Source organism: Stegodyphus dumicola, chromosome 9 (genome assembly GCF_044657685.1).
Source record: "Stegodyphus dumicola isolate Sdum_Otavi_A_Nest chromosome 9, ASM4465768v1".
Lineage (NCBI taxonomy): Eukaryota > Metazoa > Arthropoda > Arachnida > Araneae > Eresidae > Stegodyphus > Stegodyphus dumicola.
In genome coordinates this window covers 41,911,586-41,932,395 of record NC_140776.1, presented here as the reverse complement: position 1 = coordinate 41,932,395, position 20,810 = coordinate 41,911,586, and the positions used below count along the sequence as shown (strand labels likewise).

The following is a 20,810-nucleotide window of genomic DNA, read 5'->3' as shown; positions in this document are numbered from 1 at the left end:
GCTCAGAAAGCACAAAAAAAAATTAACTTTTATATATATCAACATTCGTTGTATGCAGGAACTGAAGGAATTAGATAAAGAGAAATATTTAGTGTAAATATGCATAATGTCTATATAAGAGCAATGTAAACAAGATTTATAAAAACAATACATATATCCTGAAAGACCTTTAATGAAGAAGATCACAACAATGGTTAGCAACACAATATCAGTGTACAGATGCTCCAGAAAGTAACCTCAAACTTTAAAATAAGGTTGCCCATGCATTACAAAACAGAACTGTCATTTCAAGCATATACTGTACGACATGATTTGCTGTTGCATTTGTACAATGTAAATAAATAAACATAAGTATCATATGTCTTGCAGTCTGTGCATTAAACCAATAAACTTTACTTACTTGTTGCGATGTGCACAATTTTTCAAACACCCTGTATTACTCAAACAATTAATTTATCAAAATTGATTTTAGTTGAATGTTTTCATGCTTCTTTCAGATGCATCAGAATTTTGCAATATAAACAGTACTTTACTGATTATTATTTTTTACATAATTTTAACTAATATGTAATTATACTAAGCCGCTAAAAATTATTGTTATTATTTTCACACTTTTAGCATGAAGACAAGAGATAACTCTCTCCTGATAACACTTTTAACACAAGACAAGAGATAACTCCTAAGATAGCTCTTGAGGACACTGCCATACTCAATTCATCAATCAACAATGATAGGCAGACACTTTATTTCATGAATTCTGAAGTAAATACATTTGCAGTTATTCGATCCAAACTCTTTAAGCTTGAAAATCACAATAATTATTCAATATTTGAGAAAACATCCAGATGTTATTTTAATAATGCTTGTAATTTCACTAATAGCATAACCTTAAAATATGAAAAACTGAGTTTTCAGGGGGTTTTCAAGTAGCACAGCAGTGCCATTTCAAATTTCAGACCGACTTAAATTCACTTTACAATACATGATTCAGGTTATTGAGCTACTTATAATATTCTGACATAAAATGTGTTAATACTTAATTAAAAAGTAATTAATAAATTGTATGTGCTTCAGCTAACTTTATTTTATGATTAAAAAAATCCTGAGTATGGCTTTGTATTGATTAAAGTACTTCTAAATGTGATAAAAATAAAATTAATGGTTATGATTAATTATATAATTGTATGGACAAACTTAGTAATATATCATTTATTGATGTAAAATAAAATTATATACAAATATTAAATTATTAAAGATGTTTGAATCTTCATAAAAGTTCTACACAAGTTGATAACATATTAAGACAATTCAGATCAAATAAACTTTAATAAGAAAAGTTACACTGAAAATTATTAAAAGTAGGAGAATGATATTTGTACATTCATTAATTCAATAAATTTAATAAATAATTAGCAAAAACTTTCCTTAATAAAGGCTGAAAATTAAAAATCTTTGGAAGATGTGATGCAAGAGCTGGCAGGCTATGTAGCTCATTCATCATTTTTTACCATATTTTAAAGATTCAGATACCTAAATTTCAGTCATAATAACAGTGAATAAATTTTACTAAAAAATGGTAAAAATGAATTGATTTTAATTTTAGTATTTTATGTAGAAAATCTGTGGGCTTTTATTAAAGAAACGTGAACATCAAAATATTACCTTTACTTCAAAAGTTTATCATTTTATTTGCTTTTTTTAAAATGTAATTAAAATTTAAATTACCAAGTTTAACAGGTCAACTTTCAATTCTGATTAGCCCGGAATTATATAAGTTATTACCTATCAATATTAACAACACTTTTTTTAATCATATAGCATCAAAACATGATTGAAGAAAACGAAACACAAATAACAATAACATCAGACACATTTTACGACTAATATTCTTAAATTCTTTTTGCCCTTACTTTTACAATAGAATATGATACTACTAATAAATACAGCATATTTAAAGTGCATGAGATAAAATAATGTAGTTAAAAAAATAATGCTAGATTTATTATAAAATCAAACAGATCTGCAATTACAATATATCTCTACATGGTAAAGTCAGAATAAAGTGTACATTTGTAAGGGGGGTGTTAACAAAAAAAAAAAAAAAAAAAAAAGTTATTTTTACACAGTGGTTATCATTTAATTTTTTTTGATAGATTTATATGTAAGTTAAATTACTAGAAACTTTAATGATGATTATTAACCTCTTAAATACTAATGATGATGCAGTTTCATTGTGCTCTTTCAAATTTACATTTTTAAACATTTAATAAATATTTTATAAAATGTAAAAGCAGATGCAAATGTGTAACAGAGAAATTTATTTCAAAAATGATCACATATGAAAAATAAACAAAACAAACATTCAGACGTAATAAGTCCAATTTGCAAACACAAATTAGTACTAGGATTCAGTCTTGACAAGAACACCTGATGAAGATGCTTCAGACTCATCCTTCATTGGTTCCAACATGGGAAATGGGGCCTCTTTCCTAATTTGAATGTTGTACTTTTCTTTAAACTCATTAATTTCTCTGCCTTTCTTTTCAATCTGTTGATTTAAATTCTCTAGAAATACTGCTAACTGCAAAGAAAATGCAACAAAAATTTCAATTAAAAAAAACTTCACTCTAGGTTTTTTTTCATACATCGTATAAAACTATGTATATATTACATAAGCTTTCTTCTAAATAACAAAGACGGAAAAAAATCCTTAGAGGATTCGACTAAATTATGCTGTTCAGATATTACATTTCTATTTACAAAAATCAAAATGTGTTATATCTAATTTCCTATAGCTAAATTATCATGTGGTTAATTTTTTTTTTATTTCTTGACAAAAATACATTTTTTTAAATACACAGTGCATTTCAAAAAGAATATGCATATTTCGAATGCACATATTTATTAAACTGTATGGCATACGTGTGTGTGTGAGTATGGCAAAGCCTCGAGGGCTATCTGCCTAAGAGGAGGGATGCCTTCGTGGAGGACTTTCTAAGGGAAACTGGCTCGTATACACGTTACACATGGGGAAAACCACGAAAACGCCCACGCAGCCAGCCCGTTCGTGGGATTCGAACCTCGGACCGAACTACCAGTGTTCAGCGACTTTACCGCTCGGCCGCTGGTGGGCCGTATGGCATACGAATATGAAACTTTATACACATATGTACGAACCCTCTCAAGTTCAGATTAGAGATGTTACAGATGTTCAATATGTCCTCCATCAGCGACATGAACAATATCACATTGATACTCAAATTCCTCCCATACTCGGGCAAGCATGTCTGTCGTCACTGATGTTATGACAGGACAGATCTGGTTCTTCACCTCTTCCAGGTTCTGTGGGAATGGTGGTACATAAATGCTGTCTTTAATGAAGCCCCACAGGAAAAAGTCAAATCTAGTGACCGTGGAGTCCAGCTGAGACATGTTCAGTCGCCAGCTCCTAGACGACCAATCCAACGGTTTGGCAGAGTTTCATTCAGATAATCACGCACTTGGTGACAAAAGTTCGGGGGTGCCCTATCTTGTTGAAAAATGAAGTTGTCTTCGTGCAGCCTCGGAAACAACCAGTTTTGTAACATAGTGAGATACTGCTGACTGTTAACCATGTTTCCATCAAAGAAGAATGGGCCGTAAACAGATGATCAGAATATCGCACAAAACACATTGATTTTGGGCGAATCTCATACATGTTCAATGGCTGCATGTGGGTTCTGTAGGCTCCAAATTCGAACATTGTGTTTGTTTACATGACCACTAACATGAAAAGTCACTTCATCACCGAACACGATGCTGGTGCGAAAGTGTTATCATTGTCAATACCATCAATAATCTTGTTACAAAATTCCACAGGTTTGCGTTTGTCATCAGGACGCAGAGCCTGTAACAAATGTAACTTGTATGGCTTCATAACCAACTGACGTCTCAAAACATGCCAAATTGTTGTTGAAGGCAGTAATAACTCCCAACTGGCCCGACAAGTTGATTTTAAAGGACTACGTTGGAAAGCAGTTTGAATTTGTGCAACAATTTCATTGAGAGTACAAGGGCGGCCAGGACTCTTTCCTTAACATACACATCCTGTATATCCTGTATTTACAAATTGTCGAACATCTGCGAATGTTCCACCCAATCGGAAGATCACTTTAGTACCTTGACTTGAAACATCTTTGCACTGTAAAGATGAAATTGAGCTTCACAAACTCAACACAAAATGATTTCTGCTGCAGAGTATTCATTTTAAGCATGTGATGGTTACCACACAAAACAGAAGACAACTGACATCTAGCAGCTATTAATATATACTAGACTACGTATTAGTTTCCCCAATAGCCGAGCCGAGGCACAGTAATCGATAGTTTGGACAAAATAACACTTTGTAATACTTATATTCTTTTTGAAACACGGTGTATATAACAGAAAAATATCTATATATTTAAGCATTGTAAGTGGTCAAAATTTGCATGCTAATCCTTCTTTTTCAAACTTTTTCTAGCATGGGAAAATTTTTATTGTTCTTACTTTAAGTTCTTAGACGGCTTTCTTTGCCTTTTTAATTTGTTCCTCATCCAAGAAAATTCGGTGTTTCGGATCTACATATATTGAACCCAGCAAGATCTCATTGTCTAGCAAACTAGTTTCTCTTTTCTTCATTGAAGAAATGATTCCTTCGGCAATAAACCCTCCATTTCAGAAAGAACAAACATCGCATCCTTCCATTCTAACCTCCTGCCAATTCTTTAGATTGCAGCCTTTTTGTGGCTATATTCGGTGTAGAAAGAAGAGCTTCCAATTTTGCAAGATCATTCCAGTCTTTCTGTTAGTGAAACATTAGGGTTATCTAAATCTTCTAAAAACGTTCTTAATTCTAACAACCTCTTTATCATCAAATATGTACTTTCTTATCACGTTGCTTAATTAATAATTGCTCTTTTTCCTGCTCGCTTCCTAAGAATGGCATCAATTTTGGTAGTCCTTGCTGCTAGTGCTGCTTACCTAAATTTGCCAGTGAGATTTGTAACTAAATGAATCAATTTAATCACTAATGGCAAATATCACATCCATTCTCCTCCCTTATATTTATTAATACATCAATAAAATAGAAAATAACTATTTATTAATGTATATAGTTCATAAATAAAAATAATAACTCAGCTTGTCATTATTTTTTTTTTCAATTCATTTGAAGTTCAAACTGTCCAACAAAAATTGGAGTCGGAGTCGACCTGTTTTTAGCAACTCCAGCTCAGACTCCTTTTACCCTAAAATCTGCCCAATTCCGATTCCACGACTCCACAGCCCTGCCAAATACGTTGGTGAAAGACTGAATATTTGGTTATATTCTTGTACATTCAGACTATCACCGGTGTATGTAGACAATCTCCGATATACTGTGGTGGAGGTCGAAAAGAGAAGTCGAGTCCAACAGAGGGGCAACTGTCTGTCACCAAATTCTTTGCTCTGCTGTGATTGAAATTATGTAGCATTTATTTGTTATACTTTGGAACACTGTTTGTCAGTCTTATGCTAGGTTTGATGTTACGCGCAACGTTTTCTTAATTTTTTTTTTTTTTAATCCAATACCCTAATTTAGGTTGAATGGATACTGCAGTGAATCGTGAACTTTTACTTGAAAATTTAAAATACATTAATTGCGAGTAAACAAGAAGACATTTGTTTTTATTTTTCAAACACATCTCTCCTCACAGGGCTATATTTAGCATTAAACCAAAAAGAGGCATAGCATCGTCTTTTTTGCCTGGCGAACAAACCACAAATATATATATACCACAATAAACCCTTCATTTCAGAAAGAACAAACATCGCATTCTTCCATTCTAACTTTCTGCCAATTCTTTAGATTGCAGCCTTTTTGTGGCTTCTTTTTCTTTTTTATCCAATACCCAAATTTATGTTGAATGGATACTGCAGTGAATCGTGAACTTTTCCTTGAAAATTTAAATACATTAATTGCGAGTAAACGAGAAGACATTTGTTTTTATTTTTCAAACACATCTCTCCTCACAGGGTTATATTTAGCATTAAACCAAAAAGAGGGACAGCATCGTCTTTTTTGCCTGGCGAACAAACCACAAATATTGAAACTGAAGAACAACTCTTAAGAAATTGCTAATACTTTTTAAACCAAAGAACAGCTCGAAGAAATTGTTAATACTTTTGAAGAAAACCTGAGCAGTGGCCATAGCGAAACCATATTCCAAAGAAAAATATTGAGGAGGACCTGCAACCTACCACGTCTTCATATCAAGACTGAACTGAACAACACGAGTTAATTTCTATAAAAAGATTGGCCGTGAAAGAGAATCCTTTATAAATCCAATGAAAATGTTACGAACCTCAAAAAAAATTTTCTCCTGCTCAAATTGGTGATACCGTACGAATACAAGTCCCTGATGTTGACCGTGGTTGTACAGATGGCCGAAATGCGTTGACAGTTGTTGTTAGAATGAGACTCTGGCTTTTATAAACTAGCAAATAAAAATGACACCTTCAAGCCACTTTATACGCGTAATCAGTTCATAATTTGTAAAGAAAAGTTACTTTCCTTAGATGAGATTCCTTCTCAAGTAATGTCACTGAGAGAAGCAGCTGATTCGAGAAGTAGAGGGCAAGGCTATACTGCAATGTCAATGCAAAAGAAAGTGTTCCACAACTAAATGCATTTGTAAAAGCAAGGGACTCTTGTGCAATTCAAAATGTCGTAAAAGTTTATGTTGTTGCAATAAAATAAGATTTTAATTACATAATTAAGTTGTTGTTTTCTTTTGTATTATTTTCTTTTCTCATTTAAAATGTATTGTTTAAGTTCAAAAGTTTGTTTACATGTGCTGTTACTTAAGCTTTTTCATATTTTGACATACACAGTATAAATGCAAAAGTAAAAAAAAAAGTTCTTTATTGGCTAAATTTAAAATTAAATGCTTAACATTTATCCAAGAACAAATGCTGTTATTATTAGGAAGTCAAGTAATATCAAGTAGCTCTTCTCACATTAGAATCAAAAGCTACATGTCATGCAGTGAAAACGCCTCTATAGAGTTACAAACAACTCTTCTCACCATGGATTGGTAACTCCTCTCAGCAAGACAGGTGAAAACATTATGTTACCCTTAAAGTTTTAATGGCACCCGAAATACGGAGAACAAAATGCAAATCTCCGACGACCATTAGTACCATTAGTACATGGTGAATGTCGACATTTGCCGGCGTAAGTCAGAAATAAGGATATTTGGCAAATATTTGGGCATGCACCAAGCAACTATGTGAAGGTCAACATTCTCCAAATCTCGATCTTTCACAGTAACATCAATGCTACGGAAGGTATGTAGGGTGTAATAAAAAGGGATTTTCGAAAGAAATGCTACCGGCAGTATGGAGGATAATTTTCATTTTTACTTTTGTGAATTAATGTGGCAATGGCAGTATACAAATTCTAGTTTAGATTTTTTTTTTTTAATAGTTTTTGGATGCTATTTAAGGAATTCTGTGTGTCACACTAATCGAAGAAACAGAATTTTTTAAATAAGGTTAGTTGATATTTCCTTTTTGTACAGCATAGATTAGATAATCAGTATTTCCATTTGTATGCTATTTCTTTGTTTGATTTAAAATGAGTTTATTGAGATTATATAATGTTTTATAGTATTATGTTTTGGACACCATTCAGGACATTAGATGTAAACAAGAATGACAGAAAAAAGAGCACCATTATTCACCAAAGGGTACTTGAACAGGGTTCATAGCCACATTTTAATTAAAAAAATAAGCACCTATAAGCACTTTTCAAGCACATTTTAAGAAAAAAATAAGCACCTGTATAATTACATTATACACAACTGCATAACCTTAAAAATTAGACTTGTAATTTAAAATATGAGAAATGCAGTACAGTCAAAAGTCGTTAATCCGGACTCGTCGGGACTTCGGTGATTCCGGATTATCGATTTTTCCGGATTATAGATAATCAGTTTAAATCTGGTAAAATGGCATGCAGAAATTATAAAATTCAAAATATGAAACCGTAATTTACGAAATAAAGAACAATTATGATCTAAAGGGTATCAAAATTTACAAAAAAAAAGCTTAATATTTATTTGTTTACTTCATTAAACATTTCTTTCAATGTAAGTTGTTTAAGTTGCTTCGTTTTTTTATGTGATAATACATTCTCTTTAATTCTATAAACAGACATAATTTCTTGTTCAGTTACAAAGTTCCGCTGTTCAAGTCCTATAATTGCTGTGTCGAGAATACCGACTAATTTGTCAATCGAAATTTATTCGTTTTCAATAACCTCTGTCACTTTCTTCCCTATCGGACGCAAATTATAATGACGAAGCATTTGATTTAAATCATATCAAAGACGAGATGAAATACTACATTAAGTAAGCAATTATAAGCCAAATAAAATAAAAACATCTGCCCTTAAGATAAGGATAATGCTGACAGATCAACTTCCAATTCATTGCACACCGCCGCCCCAGCGTTAAAGATAAACAAAGTTTAGATAAACAAAGGATATGCCTTTATCAATTTTTTGCAGCAATTCCACTTTTTGTTTAATGGACTCCGAAAGATACTTTCGCTTTGTATATCCTTTACGTATTAGTAAATATATATCGGAAATTCTATTTGACAAAATCGAAAGTTTAAGCTTACTTTTATAAAATTGCTCTAACAGTCTGCAAAAAATAATAATCCGGATCCAATTCGAAGATTAAGGAACAACGCAATCTGCAACATTCACTGAAATAGATAATTAGATAATTTTCGCTTAGCTTATCCTGTCCGTGATACATTAAACGCGCATTCGTAAACGTATTTTGCGCATGCGCACACGCAAATTCGCAGCGGCAAAGGTCCGGATTATAGATCATTCTGGATTATGGGTGTCCGAATTAACGACTTTTGACTGTATTTATTAAGAGAGAATAAGTATTACCTCAACCATGGAAAATAATTACTTTTTTTTTTAAATTTTAAATAAAAGTTCAATTTACAGAACTAGTTTACAATGAGAGGAAAAAAAAACTATGCAGAACTAAACTATATCACAAGATTTAATGATGAAATTCTGTTCAATATAGAAAAAATAAATAATAATAAGGCATATTTATTGTATTCGCTTGGAACCTAATAATAAATACAATTTATTTTTCTACTCATATTGATATTTAAATAATTTAAATATAAATTCTGAAAATTTTCTAAATTTTCATTGTATATCAGTTTTCCCTTAACAGATATTGCAAGTAAAGTAATTTAAGTAAAAAAGAGGAACATTTCTGAAATCAGAAGACAGAAATTTGCTTCATGCAGTCATCCTTTAACAGTAAAAGCTTAACTAACATCAGGGTTGCCACTCAAACAGGAGAATGAAATTCCCTGACTTTTCCAGGTGTGTTTCAAGAAAATTCCAGTCTATCCGCATAATGTACATTGGCTGTGCTAAGAGGTAAATTAATTATGGTATTACTTGTATTGTGTAGCAAATTCACTTAATTATTCAATAAATCCCAGAGGACATTTATTCTTAATTATTCTTGGTATACTTTGTTTAATAATTTTGTTTAGTTTTCCACTTAAGAAACTTAATAAAATTTAAGATATATATATTGGATAACAAATGTATGTTTTATTTAATTATTACTCATGATCATCACCAGTTCAACACGAGGCTTATCCGGTCCTTATAAATCACAACGCAATGCTAAATAGTTAGGTTAGATTTTAGGTAAATTTAATTTGCGTGAGGTATGTTCTTAAAAGGCACCTTAACACTTGAAAACACAAATATAATTATAATAGTTGTTGTTTCCTCCAACTGAAGATTGAGATTAGAAACTTCCCATTCTGGAATAAAATAAGGCTTTTTTTGTAGACATTCTGCAGCTAAACGAAAGAAAGAAATCTATTTTAATAAATTGAGGTATTTTATATTTATTTCGCAGCATACATAAGGAAAAAATATGTGCATTAAATTTCGTGATGGTATGTCATCATACTGCTATAATTAATTTCAGAATTATGCCAGAGAAAATTTCCTGAAATTTGGAAATATTATTTACTAATAATAAATAAATTTAGAGGGAAGAAGCAACATTAAATTATACGAATAACATAAAAATAATTACTTAAAAATTGAATTAGAATAATCAATGATATTTTAGCGAATATAGTTATATTACATGGCTAGCCTAGATGACTGATTACTATTTTTTTATTTTACTGCAAAATGGCAAGGTATTTATTAAAAAGAAAAAAAAAAAAAAAAGGTTTAAAAAGATTTTGCGGTAAAATTCTAGTATACGGTAAGGCTTTGGCACGATTTTGAAAATTGTCGCCAAGACCAAAATGACCCGTTTACTGCGCATCAAGATGTCGCCAAATTCCATTATTATTCTAACCAAAGAACGTCTATGTAAAGAAGAAAAGGTTCCATACAAGTAAAATGCTATTACGCCGCTAGAATGCGGAGGGAAAATTTGCCAAGGGATTTGGCGACGGAACCTGGCGGCCAGAATTTCCCTCTCTGCGATGTGTACAGGAGATTGAGAAACACGTGTTAAGAAGAAACGCTCTTTGACAAAGAGAAAACTACGAAAATCCGTTTTTAAATTATTGCGAAAAATCCAAGAAGAAACGTTTTATCAAAGGACGTTTCTTCTTGGATTTTTCGCAATAATTTTAAAAACGGATTTTCGTAGTTTTTTTTTTTTTTTTTTTTCCCTGAAAATAACTAATCCATGAATTAATTTACTTGCGCCAAAAAATATTTTCTTTTCCTTTAGAGTCTAACCACTTGCGCTGAGACTAAACTTCACGGTTGCGGTGCCGTGCGCTACAATATAACAAGCCGTAAAGTGTCTCATTCACGCCGCTCCGCATCTGCGAGTGCAATCCAGAGCTGTAACTCGAGAAATAAACAATCTCGTTGTTAGGCGACGTGTGCACCACGTTATTTTCATTTTTGCGATAAATGCTTATCGACGTGGTGTTCACGTCACTCGCGGTTTGAGACAAAAGCATGACGTGCGTGGCACGTCTTTTTAGCGCAAGTGGTTAAAGAAATTTTAAACGATATTCATTTTACGAACTCTTGATAACGTGACCTTCGAACTTCGACACCGGTGTCGAGCTTTGGCGACAGATATATCAGACATGCACAGCTGTTTTCCCTCTATGATGGAACGGAGCCACAGCCACGTCTGTTGCAGAGAGGTTTTCCTTCTTTACAATACATATTCTTTGATTCTAACCTCCATGGTACCGTATACTAGGATTAAACCCATTTTGTTTTATACGAGAACAGGTACTTTCTTTAGTTCATGCACTGCACATGCGATTCTCGAGAATATTGGAAACCAAAAGTTGCGGGAAAGTTGCTTTGCCTTTCTAAAAGACAATCAAATTGGAGCTGCGAAAATTGGCTCTATGCCAGCTACCCGAATGACACTCACGTGATACATAATTCGCCAAAAAAGTTACCTCTTCCGACGTCGGAGCAAAAATCGCTTTTTTTGGCGGGATTGTTGTATGAACTTCCCTGACTTTTCCAGATTTTGACAAAAATACTTAAATTCCCTGACTTTTCCCTGAATATTTTGGTCAATTTTCGAATTCCCTGACTTTTCCCGGTTCTCCAGGTAGCGTGGCAACCCTGTAACATGCATACTTGGAAATTGGCGAATATTCGGACAGTCAATCGTAACTTGAAAAAGAGGAGCGGAGGGGGCTAGACAGTAGCCGCTCTTTAGATTTTTCCGCTAAATAAATGCTTTTGACATTTCGATATGTGCATCATATAAAAATAAATTAATGGAACTGAAAAATATTCTGCTTAGCAAGCACAGTAAAACTCTTTTAAGTGTTCATAAACAAATCTCGGACAGAATATAAAAATTAATTATCTCTGCAAAATATCGCAAACGTTATTACACAATATGTTTCCCTACGTGATATTACGCAATCGGAATCAACAGCTGCCGGTATTGGGAGAATAAATAACTGGGGTGTTTTTCCTTCTAATTTTCAACAAGCGGCGTTACATTTCCGGAATAGAATCATTCTTTGCTTGGGTTGGTAGATCGCAGAACTTTTAGTCTTATTCAATCCAGATTGAAAAATGACAAAAAAAAAAGGTTGTACTGTATAATGTATCGGCCAAAAAAATGAAATTATTTTGACTATTCGATTACTTTTCCTTTATTTAAGCCATTCCGAATATTATTCCTTAGAAAGCTAATCTGAGTCAAAACACAACCATTTTTGGAAGTTTACTATACTTCAGCAGTTACTGCAACTATGTTATTATAAACATTCATACATATGCTCATAATATAAGCATAATGATCATAATAAACATGAGTGTGAACTGACTAAGCAGAGCGAGAATGCAAATTATTAAGATCTTGATAGAAATTCAAATGTGTGTAGTATTTGGGTGGAAGTAAAAGAATGCCAAATGTACCGAAATTTTCTACTGCTTTCGCAATTCTTTGACCAATAGAACGACGGGCACCTGTCTGTACTCTTCGTGAACACCAAAGGTTATGTTAATGCAGAGAAAGGGGGAAAAGCTATTTCTGGGCCGGGAGTATGATTCACCATCTGACATTTCATATTAAGAAGAAAAGCTGTTTATTTAGTTTCGGCTTTGGTACGGGGGAAAAATAGCACGTTCATTAAAAAAAAAAAAGCATTATAAGCAAAAAATAAACACACACACACACAAAAAAAAGGACTTTAAAGAAAAAGTAAGCACCTATAAGGGCCTTATATTTTATTTTCAAATATAAGGACTTATAAGCACTTATAAAGACCGCTACGAACCCTGTTGAAATATATTTTTACCCTGATTTTTATGGCTGATTTTCTTGAAGGTGACACTGTCACAATATGTGGAAATATGACTATAAAATCTAGGTCAAAATGCAAGAAACTCTTTTTTTTTTTTCCTTCCTACACACAAAGAATCCTTGTTGTAATATATGTTTTGAGAGGTTGGATGAACAACAACTCGCAGACCCCCCAATTTTCATCCTGAGATGTCTAATTTCCCTTGTTTACAATGTCAACTTGTGATAGTCCATAACTAGCCATGTAGTTTGAATTACATGTTCATTTAAAATGTTAATTTAAATTTAGGAATTATTAAAAAAGTGACAAAAAAGCCACATGAACAAAATTAAAGACAAACGACAAAGGGTTATAAGGACCAAATTATTCTAAAAATATTTACTTTTAAAGACCAAATGAATTTTTGTTAGCCCATTCTGTAAAAAGAGTATGTGCTAACGAACATGGTTTGATTATGGTTATAGCAAAGAAAATATTTCACTGAATGATATGAAAATTTGCATCTGTATTTTTTTCTCTTGAAATACCATTTGGATTCTTTACTCAAGGATCATGAACCATTAGCAAAATGTAAAAAAAAGGGAGGGAGAAGAATTCCCACTACTGAAGATATTTGCACCCAGCTAAAAGTAACAAAAAGGTACATTTAGTAATCATTTCCAGTTTTCCTACAAAAATGCAGTACAAATTGTAAAAATAAATTAGAAGATAAACAATGTAAATGTGCAGACACGTTCATAAAATTAAAAAATATATTTTTATTATTAACAAAATATCTTAAGCAAATTATTTAAAATATTGTTACCTGTTCCTTGTTATGAGAAACAGCAGGTAAAACTTCTTTAACAGTTCTTTCAACTAATACACCTCCAATCATACGATAACACACTCTATCTTGATCAACATCTTTAAGAGTATCAACAACAAGACTAGAAATAAGAATATGTATATAATAAATATTTAATAAGCATAAATCTGATAAATTTAACATAAGGTAAAATAATTAAATGATAATTTATTTGCAACTCTAGAACCTGGCAAGACTGGTGCAAGTTCCGTATGGGCTTGGCAAATCGCAATATATGTATGTCAATAGCATTTGGGGGCGTGGAATTACTGAAATCATAGAAATTAGTACTCCAGAATGTTTGTCACAGAAACGGTTGATATAAAAATCAAGCACAGAGTTGTTTTAATGTTTTATTTATTATTATTAGTCCAAAGGGCTTTGTCCCTGAAGGACTATTGTTTACGTTTTGCGATTTTGCGTCGGACTCATAAATGTCGGTTCACTTTTCAAACTGTTGCCACAAAATGTTAGAGTCCTGCATTATATTTGAAGAAATTAAATAATGAAAAATCTGCATAAATGATTGTCTTATTTCTCGCATTGTGATAAAACAATGGTATATAGAGCCATCGAATTTTGAATGACGAAATCCTACTGCGAATATGGGCATCTGAAATCCCAAATTTGGAATTTGTTTTATTATAGATTTTATATTTTGTAAAACTTTAACGAATTTTTGATTTACAAACTCAATGCTTTAAAAGCGAGAAATGGCAACGTTATATAGAAAAAAAATACTTTTATCTCCAGCTCGCGAGACTGTGTATATCGGAAATTCTAAAGATATGCTTAATTTAACATTATTTTGCGATATTGCTCTTGAACTGAATTTTATGGTTTAAGTGCAAAGAACATGATATTTAATAAATAAAGGTAACACTCAAAACGTTAAAAAAACGCCCCTTTGGACGTAATTTAAAATCTGAAACATTTCAGGTTTTTTTTTTATTATTTTTTAAATAAAACTGGGCAAAAAAACCATCTGAAATTTTTCATGAATTGCACAGTGTGTATAATAAACACTGCTTATCACAGGTGTTAGTCTATATTTTAGGTTGCCCCTTGGATTATTGCCAAGTTGTTTCATTTATGGTAACTTGAGTAGTTGGATATTATAAAAACCCTATTATGACAAGATTGGTTGCATGATTGCAGTGAATTGACTGATGGGAAAATATTTATAAGGGCTTATTTCTGGTTGGATGTCAGCTAGGAAGTACATTGCTTAATTTGTGCTGTACACCACAAACTAGCTGTATGCGATGTGATTGTGAAGTTTTTGTACGATTTGGAATGAAAGGGGAAAAAGCATTAATTGGCTGGTGTGTAAATGAAGATTTACTTAGTAGACATTATAAGTGTCCTGTTTGTATTAAGGAAATGTGTATGGTCAAACGTAAAGATTGTTCAGATGGCTTTGAATGAGTTTGTCACAAGAAAGGTTCATGCAAGAAATGCCACTGACAGTCCGGCACTACAAAGGATATTTTGGTACAATTCTGACATACGCCCTAATTTCACCAAATGTGGCGATATGTGTTCTGCACTGGTTTTGGGCACGATTGCGTGTTGTATGGCAACCCTGTTGACGTTGAAAAATCTTTCGCTGGAGTTTGCTGGTTTGCGCCATGCTCTGTGTCTGAGAAGCTAGGGAGGAAAGACAAAATGGTGGAAGTTGTTGAATTGAAGTTCGGCAAAAGCAAATATCGTCATGGCCATCCTGTTGAGGGGCAGTGAGTATTTGGAGGTGTGAAAAGAGGGTCTGGGAAGAAGTAGGGATTTGTGATTATTTGTTATTTTATTTATTTGTGAACCACAGTATAAATTTTCTGGATAGTGTGTCTGGCTATCATATAAACACGATAGTGATTACGTGGCAGCATTAAATTGGTATTTCTGCTGTTCGAAAAAGTGCTGATTTCTGCTGTTCGGTAAGTACATTTTACTTTTTGTTCTTATTTTTTAGAATGTTATGTTCATTGTTTTTTAAGTATAAATTTGTCGTTATTGTTTTTTTTTTTTTTTTTTTTTTGAATTGTTTGAAATTTATTTTAGTTATTTTGTTGATTAGTGCGTACCGTCTAAATTGTGCAATTCGTGGATTTTTTTTTTAAGTTGAAACAGAACGCTGTGTACATGGTATTCTTTGAAATTTATTAAAGCGAGGTGTTGTTATGTTAATTTATTAAAGCAAAGTGTGCATAGTTCGTAGCCTAGATTGTGCCATTCATAGATGTTTTTTGAAGTTAAAACATATCGCTGTGTACATAGATTCTTGTCAAATATTTTTGGTTAGAAACTTTACGTTTTTGTTTCAGATTTGTAGCTTAAATTGTGTGTTCAAAACATGGTTTTTGTATGTGCGAAAACAGCGTTATTGGAGACATTTTAGGGTTAAAGTTCGAAATATAGACAAAAAATTTAGATAGCAATATGGCAGCGTGGAGTTTCTTGCCAAAAATGTTTGGCAAGAAATTTGGCGACTTGAGGCCGCATACCAGAGTAGTTCTGATATTTTTTACTCTTATTTTTGTGACTTTGTGTGGTGACAGTAGTATGCATATTCTAATTCAAATAATTTTAGATACTGAAGAATACTCTAGAAGTTTTTGGATACTGTTACGGAATTTTGTGTGTAATAGATTGAAGACGCAGAAATTTCTAAATATGGTAAGTCAATATTTCCTTTTTATAATACGTATATGCAATAACATGTATTTCCTTTTTTGTTATTTCATTGTGTGATTTAAAATGTAGTTTACTGAGCTTAGATTGGCTACAAATTTTGTTCCATTTTGGTGATAAGTAACTTTGTTTTAATATTACTGGAGGGGGGCTATTGTGAAGGAATATATGCTTGATTTTCAACAATTACTAATAAAACTTATTATATAAGAAAATTGGGTACTATTCGGTTTTGAGGGCCATAAAAAATCACCAAAGTATAATAGTAAATAACTATCTAAGATTGATGTTTTAATTTAGATGAAAGGTTAATTTCATATATTACTTTATAATTTATATAAAAAAGGCTAAACATGACTGAATGGAAGCATAAGAGTAAATAACTACTTCAGATCATTATTATAATTTATATAAAAATTGCTAAACATAACTGAATGGATGCCTGCATCGCTATTTCGCTACCGAGTTATTGCTAAAGCATAATTTCATCTCGTTGGTTGTTTAAACATAATTTTCTACAGTGAATGATGCTTTTTCTTTGAAAAAATTCTTGGTAAAGTGCAGAATTGTCCTCTTATTTGTTTGTCGCTTTTTACAAGGGTTAAAAACAATTTGATTTTTGTCAGTTTTCTTTAATTTAACCTTTTACTGGTGTGAGAGGTCTCTCAGACCACGAGACATTTTCCATTAAATGCTTCCACCCCTTAGAATAATTAATGGGTTTTGCCATTTCTAGTACCTTTCTAAATCAGTTGTCCAAGGTCACATACCATACCAAGTTCCATTTGGGTAGCTATATTTCTTCTTTCACTTTTTTTAATTTTTCCCCCTCAGCGGTCTGTGGGACCGATCACAGCAGATACGATTCAAAGTTCGGCTGATAAAGTTTACTTTTCATTATTGTTACATATTTCGCTTTCTTATAAATATTCTTGAAATTGCTTCGAATGCATGCAAAAAACATTCTGTATATCTTACCTAAGACCAAATTGAATACATAGTTTGAAATTGGTCTAATTTAGAGTTCTCTGATGAAAGTTCCCATGATGAAATTATTGAGAGCGACCATGACACAACTTCAGAAATATCTGCCGATGAAAATGAAAATCCATGTTCTCCTTCTACAAGATATTTTTTTATTGGAAAAAATGAATTCAGTGGTCTATTCAAGAGCCCAACAAAGGTGTTCGAACTGTTATATTGCTGTTATATTAAAGTCACAATATTATTCTTCGTTCAATCTATTCAACTGATCGTCGAACCCAACATTGGCCTATGGCAACATTCTTCAGAAACTTGGATACCTGTGCAACAAATGCATTCGTATTATTTCAATCTTATTCCATTGGCTCCGAAAATGAAACAAAAAGATTTCATTAGCAATTCAATTGGTGCAGTCTTGTGTAAAACGGAAGATAACTTTAGCATTTCTACCTAAAGAACTCAAACTTACAATAAGAAGAGTTTTCGGAATAAATGATGATGAAGGAAACATTGCAATTGAAGACGATAAATTAGATTAAAAAGAAAAAAGAACGTGCTATATTTGTCCACCGTGTAAAAAAAAGCAAAACAGCTTACAAATATATAGCATGCAAATAATCAGTGTGTCTACAAAGCAGTAGAAAAGTATGTATAAAATGCAGCTTGGATTATAAGTTTTAAAATAAAAATTAATTTTCTATATTCTTATTAAAGCATTCTTATCGCAAATTTTAATGCAAAATAAAAAAAAGTTGAATTTAAAAATTTTCTTCTTCGATCCAGATACACAAGCGAAGGAATTATTATCACAGTATATCTTTTATTTTAATGAACTGATTTAAGCATAAAAATTGCTTTATATCTTCATGCAAAAGTTAAATATATGAAATTAAATAATATTTATTCAAATAAGAAAAAAAAAAAAAAAAAACAATATCTTATTTTGTTTTTAGCAGAAGCAGTCTGAGAGACCGCTCACTGTAGTTATGCAACAATTTAAGTCACAGTAGTCAAAGGTTAAGTGAAAATAGGTCGATGTGTACATAGATAAAGTCTAGGGTGTGCTAAGTGCCATTTTTGTGCAATTCTGAGATTTTTTTTTTTTAAGTGAAAATAGGTCAATGTGTACATGGATACCAAGTATGTGCAATTTTTAAAAACGCGCCAAGCAATGGGTGATTCTGCACTTTCCCCATTAAAAGTTTATGTTTTTAAAATAGAAATGGTATTTTTACATGTTGTGCAGTTTTTTTTTTTTTTTTTTTTTTTTAAATTATAAGCGACGGTTATTTTAAAGTAAAAAAATTTAAGGGGTAGAATTTCGAAACCTTACATCCTACAGAGAAAATATACTGCACGACCCTGGTCAATACCATACTGAGAATATAAATTAAAAATCTGTCATTGATTGCATCTTATAACAGGGCTAGATTTGAACTGCAAAGAGGGAAAAAAAGAGGAAAAAGGTGAGGGGAAGATAAGCATTTTGCTGTTATATTATATGGATTCTATCAGATTTTGCTAATTCTTGTTATATGGTTTCCATACATGAACATTAATACATATATTCGTTATTAGACTTAAGATGTCTGATAATACCATTTACTTTTGAATTACTTAAAGAATGCATGATAAGAGCCTTTCGTGTTATTATTATTATTATTATTATTTTTTTTTTTTTTCTATTTCTTTAAAGGAGTGTTTTCGAATCTTCAGCATTTCCTATGTCTTACTACAGAGACTAAACAACTGAAATAATTTATTTTTGGTACGCTCATTACAAGAATACTAATTGCTAGGCATTAAATCTTCATGGAAAACTTTATCAATAAATTCAAGAAAGCACTTAATAACACAATTTTTTTATTTAATGAGCAAATTTTTCATAATAATTTAAAATAATGTTTGTAGTATATTTAACGATAGCAACATATGAATACTATTTAATAAATATTGAATACTGCTATAATTATCACTGAAATTCAATTTACATCCTAACTCATTACAAAAGGTAATAAATTACATATTTACATTCAGGTGTTCGGCGCACATGGATGATAATAATACACATTTAAAATTTATACCTGTGTTCGTTTAACTCTTGTTCAACTTCTGTTAATTTAGTTACTAAATTCTTCTGGTCTTGCCTTAATTGATTGAAAGTAGAAATAATTTGTTCTTGGGTTAATTTCTTTACTTTTTCACCACCCTTACTTTGCTTTTCGGCATCTGAAGCCATCTTGACAGACATGAAACGAGTTGAGTTGTGAGAGGCACACTCTAGTCAAAGATGTCCTTTTAAAATTCTTGGAGTCTTGGAGTTAAACCATGAATCCTTTCGGAATTCATGGTTTAACTCAGGTATGATAATATTATTTTATTGATATTCATCGTCTGTGTATCCCTCTGTTTTTAATTCCTCTTTTCCACCTAATTTTGCTTCTAGTTAGAAGGAGAAGGTATATATTATTTTTGAAGAATTTTTGAAGAAACAGTTTAAACACAGCACATTAAAAAGCATAAATTAAAGACATTCTAATATTATAATTATTATATTATGCATTTCCAAAGATTTGGCATAATATTTCTTTTATTTACTCAAAATATCTTTCTATTTGTGCATTTTACATTGTTACCATTAATCAGAACTTTCTCATATGCTGAAAAAACATGGGGGGGGGGGATAAGACAGGGGGAAATATGCAAATGAATATGGTATAATACAACTGAAATAAACTGTGATGTTTATACTAAAAATATATTATAGGCTTTGATATCCTAGCCTAGAGCAAAATGTTCCGAAGGAAAAAAATAATAGCTGAAAATTAAAAATACAGTTTACTCGTTACTAAGCAATTTTTCAAGAGAAAGGAATTCAAGAAACTATCAAAAATTAATGAAGTCTTTGTAGATTTTTAAAAATTTTTAAATTCTTTTCAATGAATGCATTAAAATCCAGCCTGGAGGTTTCTCAAACTAGAACATAACCACTCTGAATCTGTGTTAATTAATTTATGCTAGTGTGTTTAAATAATTTACGCAAAATTAAGTAGCAATATGATTATTACAATGTGAGTCGCAATAATTAAATTTTCCCATTGAAATAGCAACAATAAAAAATTTAAGGTGTACACCACATGACTTCCTTGCACGGAATATTAAATAATGCGCATTTTTTCTTGCATTTCGTTTAAACTTATTGGATTTAATTAAATCTACTTCGCCCACAGCGCATGAACCACAATAGAATAAATGCATTTTTTAAAATTCACTCTATTTGTTTACCATAGCGACACTCTGGAGGTAAGTTCACTTAACAGTATTATATTTCGTTCATATGATAACTCATAATGCACAAAATATATATCATTTAAAGAATAGAATTATCTAATCGTTGCCACAAGTT

At 31.7% G+C, this 20,810-nt stretch overlaps 1 protein-coding gene across 1 annotated transcript; it reads right to left on the bottom strand.

Annotated features, from left to right (window-relative positions):
* Positions 1-2,303: 2,303 nt before the first annotated feature.
* LOC118190935 (prefoldin subunit 2-like) lies at positions 2,304-19,661 on the bottom strand. The gene is made up of 3 exons (XM_035361733.2): positions 19,489-19,661; positions 13,691-13,814; positions 2,304-2,581 (listed from the first exon to the last, which is right to left on the bottom strand). Exons 1-3 carry the CDS (start codon positions 19,653-19,655, stop codon positions 2,402-2,404), a joined length of 471 nt encoding a protein of 156 aa, XP_035217624.1. The 5' UTR covers positions 19,656-19,661; the 3' UTR covers positions 2,304-2,401.
* Positions 19,662-20,810: the final 1,149 nt, after the last annotated feature.

Coding starts and splice junctions, on each gene's coding strand:
- LOC118190935 (XM_035361733.2), bottom strand. CDS start 19,655: ATGTCTGTCAAGATGGCTTCAGATGCCGAAAAGCAAAGTAAGGGTGGT. Junction 13,815..19,488: donor CAAGAGTTAAACGAACACAG/GTATAAATTTTA, acceptor TCTTATTTCTAG/TCTTGTTGTTGATACTCTTA. Junction 2,582..13,690: donor TTTCTCATAACAAGGAACAG/GTAACAATATTT, acceptor TTTTCTTTGCAG/TTAGCAGTATTTCTAGAGAA.